Source organism: Ctenopharyngodon idella, chromosome 1 (genome assembly GCF_019924925.1).
Source record: "Ctenopharyngodon idella isolate HZGC_01 chromosome 1, HZGC01, whole genome shotgun sequence".
In the NCBI taxonomy this organism is placed as follows: Eukaryota; Metazoa; Chordata; class Actinopteri; order Cypriniformes; family Xenocyprididae; genus Ctenopharyngodon; species Ctenopharyngodon idella.
The window spans coordinates 1,111,902-1,125,127 of NC_067220.1; the positions used below are offsets into that span (position 1 = coordinate 1,111,902).

Consider the following 13,226-nt stretch of genomic DNA (forward strand, 5'->3'; position numbering starts at 1 on the left):
AAAATCTTTACTTTTATGCTGCAAGGGAAAGTAAAGCTGAGTATCATCCGCATAAAGGTGGAATGACACTCCGTATTTCTCAAAGATAGATTGGCAGCATGAATATAGAAAATAAAACTGGAGCAAGAATTGAGCCCTGTGGCACCCCACAAGCAAGTGGGTGTGAGGACGAACTATGTTGGCCAATAGAAACATTAAAGCTTCTGTTAGTTAAAAAAGATTGAAACCAATTCAATACCTTTCCCTGTAGTCCAACACAGATCTCCAACCTGGAAATCAAGATGTTGTGGTCAACCATATCAAATGCAGAGCTTAAGTCTAGTAGCACCAGAGCCACGGTATTCCCTTTATCTGTTTCTAGTAAGATATCATTTACAACTTTTAAAAGTGCAGTTTCCGTGCTGTGTTGAGACTTAAAACCTGACTGAAATTTTTCAAGAATGTTATTTGAAGACAAATGGGACTGCAGCTGGGTCAATACAATTTTCTCAAGAATCTTAGAGAGAAATGACAAGTTTGATATAGGCCTAAAGTTATTAAAGTTGGAAGAATCAAGATTGGGCCTCTTTAATAATGGAGTTACTGTAGCTGTTTTTAGGCAGTCAGGAACAACCCCAGTGGTTAGACTAGTGTTAAAGATAGTTAAAAGATCATGTCCAGCAGTACTGAAAATCTGTTTTAGAAATCTACATGGAATGATATCGAGAGCCTGCATAATACAGAATTATTAGTTGTTTCCCCGGATCGATGTGAACTGGAATCATTTTGATAACGTTTTATCTATACATAGGGAAAGGAAAGGAAAGGAAAGGGAAGGAGGCTGCAGGGGATAGTTTAGTTGACACTTTAGGGCTAAGTTGTGGTCGTGTCTAGCAATAGGCCTATATCAAACAATATGCATTTTCTGAAAGAAAATAAAGTGAGAATTTGTGAAATTCCTTTAGGAGTAGTATCATTTAGGTACAGAAAACAAAGGCATTGAACATTATTCATGGAAAAAATCCTCGTAAACACAAACACAAATTTCATATTGAAACCTCTGGCTCCATCTAGTGGCAAATATGTGTTTAATGCCTTTTAAATTTCTTTGTCTTAGAGAAATTATCTTTGTAGTTTATGGTATGGCGGTTGATAGAGTAAGTGCGTGTTTCTTATTCTTCTGTTTTGATAAATTATAAATGACAATGATTTACATGCTTCCTGTGAGTTTGAAATGAAAGAGTCAATCTGGAGGAATGAAACTTTTACATCATATTTGATAATTACATGGACTATTTTTTCGTGTAGATGCTTATAAAAACCAAAGTTAAAGATGAAGGAAAGGAAGCAGATGAAGTCAAGTCTCAGCATTTCACTCTTTGTTCAGTTTGTGTTGTTAAACTGTCACCAGTGATGCTGAAGTTTGATTGACAGCTGCTGTCCGTGGTGCTGAAGTCAGGTCATGTCTGTTTCCTTCTAAAAACTGTTTCTTACCGCTGTTAGAGATGTGAAAAACTCCAAGTATAAATGCCAAAACAAAAGTATCAGATGCATTTTTTTTATTTCCCAGAGTCATAGGATGATGATGCGGTTTAATAAACACATGAAATCACTCAAGATGTTTCTCTATTTGAGAGTAACATTTCCAGATGTTTGAATTATGTCGGTTGAATGGGATATATCTTGTACTATATCTTGTATTTTAAGTATTTTAATTATGTTTTGATGTTTTAGCCTTTAATTTTAAATTACGTTAATTGTGAAGCTGCCTTGTAAGTTTACTAAGGCCCCCTTTAGACACCGTACATGTAAATTATACTGTCGCCCTCTAGTGGAAGATTTAAATAATGCTGATCAACTATCTTCAGTGACATTTGTCCTTATATAAAGAAGATGAAACCTGTATGATCTCTCAGTATCAGACACTGTAACCTCCACTAGGTGGCGCTCTTTCAGTGTGATTAATGTAATATTCAGTCAGTGCTGATGGTGGGAGGGGCCAGTAAAGCTGCTCATTACTGATAAAGAGCTGAATAAAGAGGAAGTAACTAAAGCAGACAGATGTAGAGACAGAGAGATTCACACAGAGAACATTCAGCATAAAGAAGACTGAACTCAACTCACAATGAAGATCCTCCTCATCTTCTTCACTTTCTACCTGATCTCAGGTCAGAGCTTTTCTCTTTCATCACTGCAGTAATGATGTTGTTTTCTGTTCATGAGGTTTCTGATCACAGTATCAATCTGATTGACAGGTGCAGTGAGATGCTTTAGTGTCACTGGATATTCTGGAGGAAGTCTTCTTGTTAGTTCATGGAAGCCTTGGAACAAAGACGATTCTAAATACATGAAAAAGCATCAGAATAAAACAATAAAAACTCAAATGAAACATGATCAGTGTATTAATGAAGGAAGATTCACTTTATTTTGCAATGATTATGGAAACCTCATTATTTACATCAGAGAACTGAACACACAAGATGCTGGAACTTACTGGATTGAGGTTGAAGGCGAATGGTCCATCGATATGACTTTGAATGTGAAAGAAGGTCAGTCATTTTATATCAAAGTCATTGCATCATAAAACAACTGGTAATTTCAAACCATTTACATACGAAAAGTGAATTTCTTTATTTTGTGAATGACAGATTCATGTTGTAACGTATCAAAGAGAGTGATGGTGAATATGGGAGAAAATGCCACCTTCAGCTGTGAATATTCACAGAATCTTACTAATGATTACAAGATCATATTCAAAGAAGGAAAAGACTCCATTGAGACGATTTACAGCACATGGAAGAACAAAGAACGATTCAGTGTTTCTGATGACAGATATAATAAACTCATGACTGTGAGAATTACTGCTGTGAGACCAGATGATGGAGGAGTTTATTTATGTGGAGATTCAGTCTACAGATACTCATACAGTTACTCCATTGTTAAAACTGTTCATCTACATGTTATTAGTAAGTAGAACAAACTCGGTTTCTATACGTTTTTGGCAGAATTGATTAGATGTGATATTTGTGATTGACAGCTAAAGTGGGCGTGTCTAGAGTGAGCGGATACTCAGGAGGTCGTATGATGATCAAGTGTGAACATCCTCAATACAAAACCAAGACAAAATACATCTGTAAAGAATCAGATGGATGTTCAGAGAGGGAGAATCCAGGAGTTCAGGATGAATGGATGGAGAATGGAGATGTTTCTTTATATGACGACACCAGAGCAGGAGTCTTGATGGTGTTTTTTAGAGAGCTGAAAGCTGCAGATGCAGGAACATACAGGTGTGGAGTGAATGTGTCTCACTATACTGAGAGCTTCACTGAACTTCAGCTGAACATCAGAGATGGTGAGGAACACAAAATACTTTATCTTGCATGTCTGATGTATCTGATCTGATTTTTATTTAATTGTTTTATTTTATAGATGCAAAATATCCAAAGACAGAGACTAAATCTGCTCATCTTGGTGGAGAAGTCAACATCAGCTGTCAGATCCCAGAGGAACATAAAGTTCATTTCTGCAAAGAGGATGATAATCACATCTGTCAAAACATCAGCACATCTACAGTGACAGAAATGAATGGTTCATCTGAGAGAAATGAAGAGAGAGTTTTTACAGTGAGCATCAGTAATGTGAGCATGAGAGATGCTGGAGTTTACTGGTGTGGAGCAGAAACGTCTCGGTTACAAAGGTAACCCTCGTTCCCTGAAGGAGGGAACGGAGACGTACGTCGGACAGACCGACGAATAGGAATCTCGCTAGAGAGGCCAATCTACTTCGAGTGTAACTACAACGAGCCAATGCACATTGGCATGCAATCATATGCATCAGCTGCTCGCCTCGCAGCGCGGGTATATAACGAGCAGCAGGTGCGTTGCATCTTCAGGTTTTCGCTGAGGAGCCGAACCGGATAGGCGGCAGCATCAGCGGGGTACAGCGACTGTGGCGACGGGACGTACGTCTCCGTTCCCTCCTTCAGGGAACGAGGGTTACCTTTGTAACCGAGACGTTCCCATTCAGTCGGTCACGTTCGACGTACGTCGGACAGACCGACGAATAGGAATCCCTACCAAAGCGCCACAGGGGCTGCCCTCTTCCAGCGCTCTGTTGTAAGCCACCTGAACCCCCTTGCCTACGGACGGAGGGACAGGGCTAACACAGAGAGTGTCAATCACTGCTGTTCCCCAAAACCCATTCAGTGAGACTATTGGATAACGCTGGGAAAGCGTACCCTTCCGCTGGGAAAGGAACGCTGCGGAAGCCACATCCTTCCCGAAGGAGTTAAGTGGAGAAGTACATATGGACTAACCCGTAGGCTGTACTACATATGGAAGAACTGGGGTGACTCCAACTCGATGAGAGGTGGGTTCTCCCAGAGGGAAAGACACGGGCTTCGTTTAGGAGCAACCGTGGAACTAGACATATGGGATCCCAGTAGGGTCACACATATGGTACCCAGCCTAAACCCGGTTCTCAAGGATACAACGGAGTATAGGCCTAGCGCCAGACGCTCCGCCATGTCGGCTGCCGAAGGGAGATCGGAGGACTCAACAGGGTCTGCCTTGTAGGGACTCTCTGGAGAAAAAAGCGCATGTAAGCGCAGCAAGCCGACACTAAGCCGGGGCCTCTCCGTGCCTCTGACCTGAGGTGAGAACACGGGAGGAGACCGGCTCGACACGAAGGCTATAGAATCTAGCGAACGTGTTAGGTGTCGCCCAGCCCGCAGCTCTACAGATGTGTGTTAGCGAGGCGCCACGAGCCAGCGCCCAGGAAGATGCAACGCCTCTCGTGGAGTGCGCATGCAACCTGAGCGGGCAGGGCACGCCCTGAGCTTGGTAAGCCAGGGCGATGGCATCCACTATCCAGTGGGCCATCCTCTGCTTGGAGACAGCCTTTCCCTTCTGCTGGCCTCCGTAACAGACAAAGAGCTGGTCTGAGGTCCTGAAGCTTTGAGTTCTGTCTATGTACAGTCGCAAAGCGCGAACTGGACAGAGCAAAGCCAGGGCTGGGTCTGCCTCCTCCGAGGGCAGCGCTTGCAGGCTCACTACCTGGTCCCTGAAGGGAGTGGTAGGAACCTTGGGCACATAGCCAGGCCGGGGTCTCAGTACCACATGGCCGTCACCCGGCCCGAACTCCAGGCACGATTCGTCGACCGAAAAAGACTGCAGGTCCCCTACCCTCTTGATGGAGGCCAATGCAACCAGCAGCAAAGTCTTCATAGACAGAATCTTTAAGTCTGCTGATTGCAAGGGCTCAAAGGGAGCAATCTGAAGTGCTCTCAGCACCAGAGCAAGGTCCCAAGAGGGTATGGAGGGAGGACGAGGAGGATTTAACCGCCTCGCCCCCCTAAGGAACCTGACGACCAGGTCGTGCTGACCAACAGATTTGCCATCTATGTGGTCATGATATGCGGAGATAGCAGCAGTATGGACTTTGAGGGTGGAGGGGGACAGCCTACGCTCCAACCCCTGCTGCAAGAAGGAAAGCACGACACCGATCGAGCATCTTCGGGGGTCCTCTCGACGAGAAGAACACCACTCGACGAACAGGTTCCACTTCAAGGCGTAAGCCCGTCTCGTAGACGGAGCACGTGCCGAAGCGATGGTGTTAAGTACCTCGGGGGGTAAGTCACCTAGAACCTCCGCGTCCCGTCCAGGGACCAGACATGGAGTTTCCAGAGGTCTGGACGCGGGTGCCAGAGAGTGCCCCGTCTCTGAGAAAGAAGGTCCTTCCTCAGAGGAATGGGCCAGGGAGGGGCTGTCGCGAGGAGTGAGAGTTCTGGGAGCCAGGTCCGGTTGGGCCAATAGGGCGCAACTAGCAGAACCTGCTCCTCGTCCTCCCTGACTTTGCACAGGGTCTGTGCAAGTAGGCTCACTGGGGGAAACGCATATTTGCGAAGGCCCCGGGGCCAGCTGAGCGCCAGTGCGTCTGTTCCGAGTGTTCCCCGGACAGGGAGTAAAACAACCGGCAATGGGAGGTTTCTGGTGAGGCAAACAGGTCTACCTGAGCCTCTCCGAACTCTCTCCAAATCAGTTGGACCACCTGGGGGTGGAGTCGCCACTCTCCTGGCCGCGCAGCTCGTGATAGCTCGTCGGCCACACGGTTGAGCACACCGGGAATATGAATGGCACGAAGCGACCTCAGATGCTTCTGACTCCAGAGGAGGAGATGGCGGGCGAGTTGCGACATGCGACGGGAGCGTAGACCACCTTGACGGTTGATGTACGCAACGGTCGCAGTGTTGTCCGTCCGGACCAGTACATGCTTGCCCCGTAGCGGCCCTTTGAGGCGGCTCAGGGCAAGGCGTACCGCTAGCAACTCGAGGCAGTTGATGTGCCAATGCAGATGGGGGCCCGTCCAACCCCTGACACTGCATGCCCGTTGTACGTGGCACCCCAGCCTGTGGCAGAGGCATCCGTGAATACCACAGCATGCCGGGACACCTGCTCTAGGGGTACTCCAGCCCGAAGAAACAAGGGGTCCGACCACGGGCTGAAGGTTTGGCGGCACTCCTGAGTGATTGCCACCCGGAACGTGCCACGTTGCCACGCCCATCTCGGGATCCGGCCGTGGAGCCAGTGTTGAAGCGGTCTCATATGAAGCAGACCGAGCGGGGTTACTGCCGCTGCGGCTGCCATATGCCCCAGGAGCCTCTGAAAAAATTTCAGTGGAACCGCTGTCCTGCCGTTGAACGTATTCAGGCAGTTCAACACCGACTGAGCACGTTCCTCTGTGAGGCGTGCTATCTGTTCGACCGAATCCAACTCCATACCGAGAAAAGAGATCCTCTGCACCGGGACGAGTTTGCTCTTTTCCCAGTTGACCTGAAGACCCAACTGGCTGAGGTGTCTGAGCACCAAATCCCTGTGTTCGCACCACTGATCCCGGGACTGTGCCAAAATGAGCCAGTCGTCGAGATAGTTAAGGATGCGAATACCCTGTTCTCTCATGGGAACAAGGGCTCCCTCCACGACCTTCGTGAAGACACGGGGAGACAGGGCCAGCCCGAAGGGTAAGACTCTGTACTGATATGCTTGACCTTCGAACGCAAAAACGCAGGAATGGCCTGTGTCGCGGAAGAATCGAACATGAAAGTACACGTCCTTCAGGTCGATCGCTGCAAACCAATCCTGGGGACGGATGCACTCGAAAATGCATTTCTGCGTGAGCATTTTGAACGGTAGCTTGTGAAGGCTCCGATTCAAAACTCGCAGATCCAGGATCGGTCGTAACCCACCGCTTTTCTTGGGTACAATGAAGTAGGGACTGTAGAACCCTGACCTCATATCGGCTGGAGGGACCGGCTCTATCGCGTCCTTCGCCAGTAGGACCGCGATCTCCGCACGCAAGACACGGGCATCGACAGCCTTCACTGCAGTGAGGTGGACACCCCTGAACTTGGGGGGGACGCCGGGCGAACTGAATCGCATAGCCGAGCCCGATGGTCCGAATGAGCCAGCGAGACGGACTGGGGAGCGCTAACCAGGCTCACAGAGACCGTACAGGCGGGATCAAAGGGACCGCAGGCGTACCCGCAGTGAGGCAGCGAGGTGGAACACAGGGACGCAGCTCGGGAGGCTCTCTCTGCGAGGCGGCCCGAAGCGGGGTCAGAGTGTGCTGTGCAACACCTACCTGGTTCCACGGTTGGGCAGGGGGCGCAGGAGAGGCTTTGCTGCCTTCTCGACTGCACGCTGCTGCCCTCTGGCGAAGGAAGAGGGGGATGAGAGTGGTGAGGCTTTTCTCCTCCCACTGCTCTCCGAGCCCTCTTCAGACCCAGAGATGGAGGAACTGCTCTCTTTTTGAAAATTTGGGTACCGCTGGCTGTTGGACCAGCGGGAGAACAGAAACAAACCCAACCAACAGGATTTACCACCCGGCCCTCCTCCGGGGGGGGGGAGAGCAGCCCCACCCGTCTCTGGGTCACCCGTCTCAGGGGTGATTTTTCACTAACCACTTAAACAGTAGCAGAGACGGGAGGTGTCATCTTCCTGCAGCGGACACAGTAGAGCAGACTGGGCCGGAGTTTTTTTTTTTTTCTGCAGGGGACGACACCCTTGGCGACGAGCAGACTGAGGGCCCACGAGGAACTCAATGGTTTGTCGGGGGAGGCTCCCCGGTCTGCCACTAACTGAGGAGAACTGCTGGGCTCAGTCCCCGACAGTGTCACCGAAAAGGCCACCTTGTGAGATGGGAGTGTCGAGAAAGCGTTTAGCTTGACGACCTCTTGCACCTCAGCAAGGTAAGCCAGGGGGGCGCTTCTGGACCACTGAGGTGGACATCGTCTGGCCGAAGGCCTGCGCCGTGACTTTGATCACGGTTAGTCAACAAGCGCAGCTCAACCCCGGCTCAGAACTACCCTCATGCATAAAGAGTGCCTTGGCCTCACATGCAGGGTGGGTGTGGTCTGTGAACAGCCACCCCACCCATAAGGGTAGTGAGAGAGTAAAAACTTATGCAGATTTTGGCACTTTTGGCATTCCATATTTATGGCACCAATATAGCTCCATACTGCCAAGTTTTTCATGCACATCCGGAACACCCGGGAAAGCATGGCTGTAAACTCTGAATCAGCATAAGCACACACCATTACAGTGGGCAGCATCACCCTCATTTCCAGAGCATAACAGCCCTCTCTCCGATGCTGCAATCGACATCTGACCCTCAGCTGGAGCCCTAAATGGAATGCTAGGTTCCCCTATGAAGAGGACCAGCAATCCAATCCAGAAGCTGCACAGCATGTAATGCGCTAGAGGGAGGGGCCCTAGGGGGTTGGTTCCCCGAAGGAACCCCTCAACCTCAAGACACCCAAGCCATTTCACCAAAGTAGACCTCTTCTGGTGCACCAGAGAGGGCGCTACAATGGAGATTAGGCAAGGAGACCGCGCATCTAGAGCGCCGAGCGAGCGCTGGGTTGCCGTGACAACCCGCGCTGCAGCCCGACAGCTCGACGGCACACGACACGCAGAGGAGCGAGAGGTTTGCTCTCGCTGATCTCCGCGGTCTCCCAGAGTGTCGGGCAGACCCGCGGCTGTGCTTTTACACACAAGCGGCAGCTGGCCAACAACAGAGGGGACTCAAGCTTCCCGGAGAAAGAAGAGTCACGACCGGCGTGTCGACGTGATCATGTTCTCATACGAAAACATGAACCACCCACGAACATCGTTTCAGCACGCGCCCAGACATGTGAAACAGTGATCGTGGCCGTCAGTGAGGACAGGAAACGACCGCATCCAGAAACACACAAATAGAATGTCATCTTTAAAAAGACACAAGCTCTATTTGTGTAAGCTCTTTTAGGGACTTTACTCTTTTAGAGTGCTGAAGCACGCAGGGGAACGGCCGCCGCAACACAGACAGGGATTGTGTGCAGCCTGTCGTGTGCTCTTTCTCTCTTTGAAGGCGCTCACTCTTACCAGCCGTAAAAACGGCTTTCAGCGCTCGAAGCGCACCGTACCGGCCGTGAGAACAGCCTTCTGACGCTGTCAAAACAGCTATTTGCTCTATAACGGCAAACGAAACAAAAAACAGAAAATAAAGAGAGGACTTCGACCCCGCTGCTGTGCTGTTCGCCCGCACTCGAAAAAAAAAGAGAAGTTCAACCAAAAAGCTTGACTCGTCTTCTAGCAGACACTTGCTTGCAGAGAACAGGAACAACACCGTTCGGCTCCGAAGCGAAAAGCTGAAGATGCAACGCACCTGCTGCTCGTTATATACCCGCGCTGCGAGGCGAGCAGCTGATGCATATGATTGCATGCCAATGTGCATTGGCTCGTTGTAGTTACACTCGAAGTAGATTGGCCTCTCTAGCGAGATTCCTATTCGTCGGTCTGTCCGACGTACGTCGAACGTGACCGACTGAATGGGAACCAGAGACACACATTTGACCTTCATCTCCCTGACCACCAAAATTCAGCTCAACATCATCAGTGAGTGAATTCAGATGATTTCATTGTAGTAAATACAGTATATTCTTTTTAATTATCACTTTGCATTTTTGTTTTAATTTTATAGATTCCTCCATGATCATCATTATTTGTGTGTGTGTGATTCTGCTGCTGATTGGTGGATTCACTCTGACTGTGTGTAAATTAAGACACAAGAGACGAGGTGATGCTCACACACAAAGTTCAGTTTGGTCTATGGCACAATTACCCACAATCCCCTCTGATGAGCTCCTGTACGCGTCTGTCAGTTTCCAGAAGCATGAAGAGTCTCTCAGTGACGCTACAGTCTCCTTCAGTAAGGACCAGATTCACTCTGATTACGCCACAGTCAGTCACCGCATGAGACTCAACTAACTCACTTATAACAGATCACAGATCAGCACAATTTACATCACACCAATATTTGAAAAAAAAAAAAAAAAAATAGACTATGATATATATTTTTTTCATATTTACGTTTATGCTGACCGTTTATTGATGAAAATTAGCCATACTTTAGTGTTAAACAGATGTTTTATTGATCAGGGTCGTTCAGTCTGTTGAATCATGAGACACTTTATAGTTTCTGCTGCTGCTCATGTTTCTTCTTTCACATGTTTAAAGGATTAGTTCACCCAAAAATGAAATTAATGTCATTAATTACTCACCCTCATGTCGTTCCACACCCGTAAGACCTTCATTCATCTTCGGAACACAAATTAAGATATTTTTGTTGAAATCCGATGGCTCAGTGAGGCCTGCATAGCCAGCAATGACATTTCCTCTCTCAAGATCCATTAATGTACTACATGGTGCACCAAAAAAACAAAATAATGACTTATATAGTGATGGTCAATTTCAAAACACTGCTTCATGAAACTTCTGACCGTATGAATCTTTTGTTTCAAATCAGCGGTTTGGAGCACCAAAGTCACGTGATTTCAGCAGTTTGGCAGTTTGACACGCGATCCGAATCATGATTTGACACAAAAGATTCACAAAGCTCCGAAGCTTCATGAAGCAGTGTTTTGAAATTGGCCATCACTATATAAGTCGTTATTTAGTTTTTTGGCGGACCAAAAATATTCTCGTCGCTTTATAATATTAATATTGAACCACTGTACTCACATGAACTGATTTAAACATGTTTTTAGTACATTAATGGATCTTGAGAGAGGAAATGTCATTGCTGGCTATGGAGGCCTCACTGAGCCATCGGATTTCAACAAAAATATCTTAATTTGTGTTCCGAAGATGAACGAAGGTCTTACGGGTGTAGAACGGCATGAGCGTGAGTAATAAATGACATTATTGAACTAACCCTTTAAAATAGCAGGTGTGTCAGAGGTTTACTGGTGTGTGTACAGAGTTTGTCATCTCAGTTTATCTGAGGGTGTGATAAAAACAGGAAATAAAACCACTGAGTGACACTTATAGAATAAACTGTAAAGTTTCCACTCCAAATACAGAGACACTATAGTTAATAAAGTCTCTTTAACAGCAGCTGTTTAAATGTTTTCTCTTTCTCGTCTCTCTGAATATTGATTCTCTTTGACCTGCTTTTGTTTTGTACATGCAAGAGACTTTTGCTGATGTTGTTTTTAGTTCATTCTTGCTCTGTTGGAACTGAGGTCATTTTTTCTGATGTAAGAGTTTTACTGTATAATAATATATTTTATTAATTGAAAAATAAAAATTTATATTCTTTGCTATTAGTCCTTGTTTGATGCCCAAAGCTGTTATTTAAAGTTGTAGAATCAGAGAGATTATTTACACTGTTTTTTACATTAGATTTGAAATGTCAAACATTGTCATGGCATTGACTTATACATGAAACTTTCTGTCTCAAAGTTTCTCACGAGCGCTGGAGGTGTTGTTTGTGCTGGCGTGATGAACAGGCTGTTTTTTTCCGTCCAGCTCAAAGCCACAGAAAACTGGTGAAGGTTCAGGGTCTCAGTTCAGTTTAATTAAACAGACTTACTCAGGAAACCCACAGTGAGACACATGAGACTGAACAGAGAGAGACAGAAGATCAACATCCATTGTGAGCAGAAGACAATAAAGACTAAGAGCTGATCATTCAGTAATTCACCTCCAACATTTACTGAGAGTGATGAACTTTTCTCAATAAAAAATAAATAAATAAATTATATATATATATATATATATATATATATATATATATATATATATATATATATATATCCATGTGGGAATTGATGATGTCTTCAATAGTTCTTTAAATGTCATGCATTTGTATTGTTAGTACATTTATTTCAATACCACTTTAAACAAGTAACATCTTCAAGATTTACTTTGAATTTCACTGTTTTGATTTAGGTTTTTATTTCTTTCTGGTCCAATTCTAAATATCAGCATAACTTTGTATGGCAGTAACAGTGAGAATAGTATAATAGTGCATTTTTTAATTAATTTTGAATTCAGTTCAACCAAAAAGTTTTTTAACCTAGTTTTTTTTTTTTTTTTTTTTTTTTTTTTTTACTAGGATGACGAGACTTGCTTGTAAGTGTCTCAGGTCTTTGTGTTCACAGTGTTGTTTGATACTGTGGTCAGTGTGGTAAAGATCAACATGAGATGCTCTTCAGCTTGTGGTTTTCTTTTACTCTATTTATATTTTGTTGGTCAAACCAAAAAACCCTTCAGCTTCCTGGAGGTGTGATAAAAAAAAGGAAATGTTTATCTTAGTAACGATGGACACAGACTCTCCACTCCATAAAAAGATGCTGTGAATTTATTTAATATATGAAAAATAATATTATTATTTATAATATATCCCAGCTATTCAGAATCCTATTAATCTATTCTGCTCCAAATGGTTTTAGTCAGATCAACTACACATATTTGCTAGAGGGAGCTGAAATCTCAAAACTGTATTTGTTAATAATCCAAACCAACTGCAGTCATAAATAAGTGTTCATTATAAAAGATCTGCTTGCTTTTCAAATGTTAAAAAGTCCAACTGTTCAGATCTCTTTAATTTCTGTAGCACTGATACATTTTACATGGTTAGATTTTGGCATTCAGCTTTATTCTGTGATGATAAGACAAACAACTCAGAAGAAAAGAGAATGTGAATCAACACTGAGCCGTATTGTGTCTGACTCGCACAGAACCATCTCTTCTTATTTACATAATAAATATTCAGTCATGACACGACAACATACACCCGAGAGCCAATGAGATTTAAGCGCAGTTTCTACTCCTCCCTTTTCTCCTTATATGGCGCTGAGCGCTGCGCTTCCGTTTGAATGAAAACAAAGTTCGCGGGTGAATCAAAATTTGAGCTGACAGATCAGA

General features: G+C 45.4%; 1 protein-coding gene and 1 long non-coding RNA gene across 9 annotated transcripts in view; one reads left to right on the top strand and one right to left on the bottom strand.

Annotated features, from left to right (window-relative positions):
- Window positions 1–13,226, bottom strand: part of LOC127508732 (uncharacterized) — a 488,047-nt gene that overhangs the window by 132,081 nt on the left and 342,740 nt on the right. The window lies entirely within an intron of this gene.
- The window catches only part of LOC127500999 (uncharacterized), a 385,015-nt gene that overhangs the window by 50,898 nt on the left and 320,891 nt on the right, over window positions 1–13,226 (top strand). Inside the window, exon 4 of the mRNA XM_051872723.1 lies at window positions 3,017–3,331. Within this exon, the coding sequence (XP_051728683.1) occupies window positions 3,017–3,331 (315 nt within the window). The remainder of the gene's footprint in view (window positions 1–3,016; window positions 3,332–13,226) is intronic.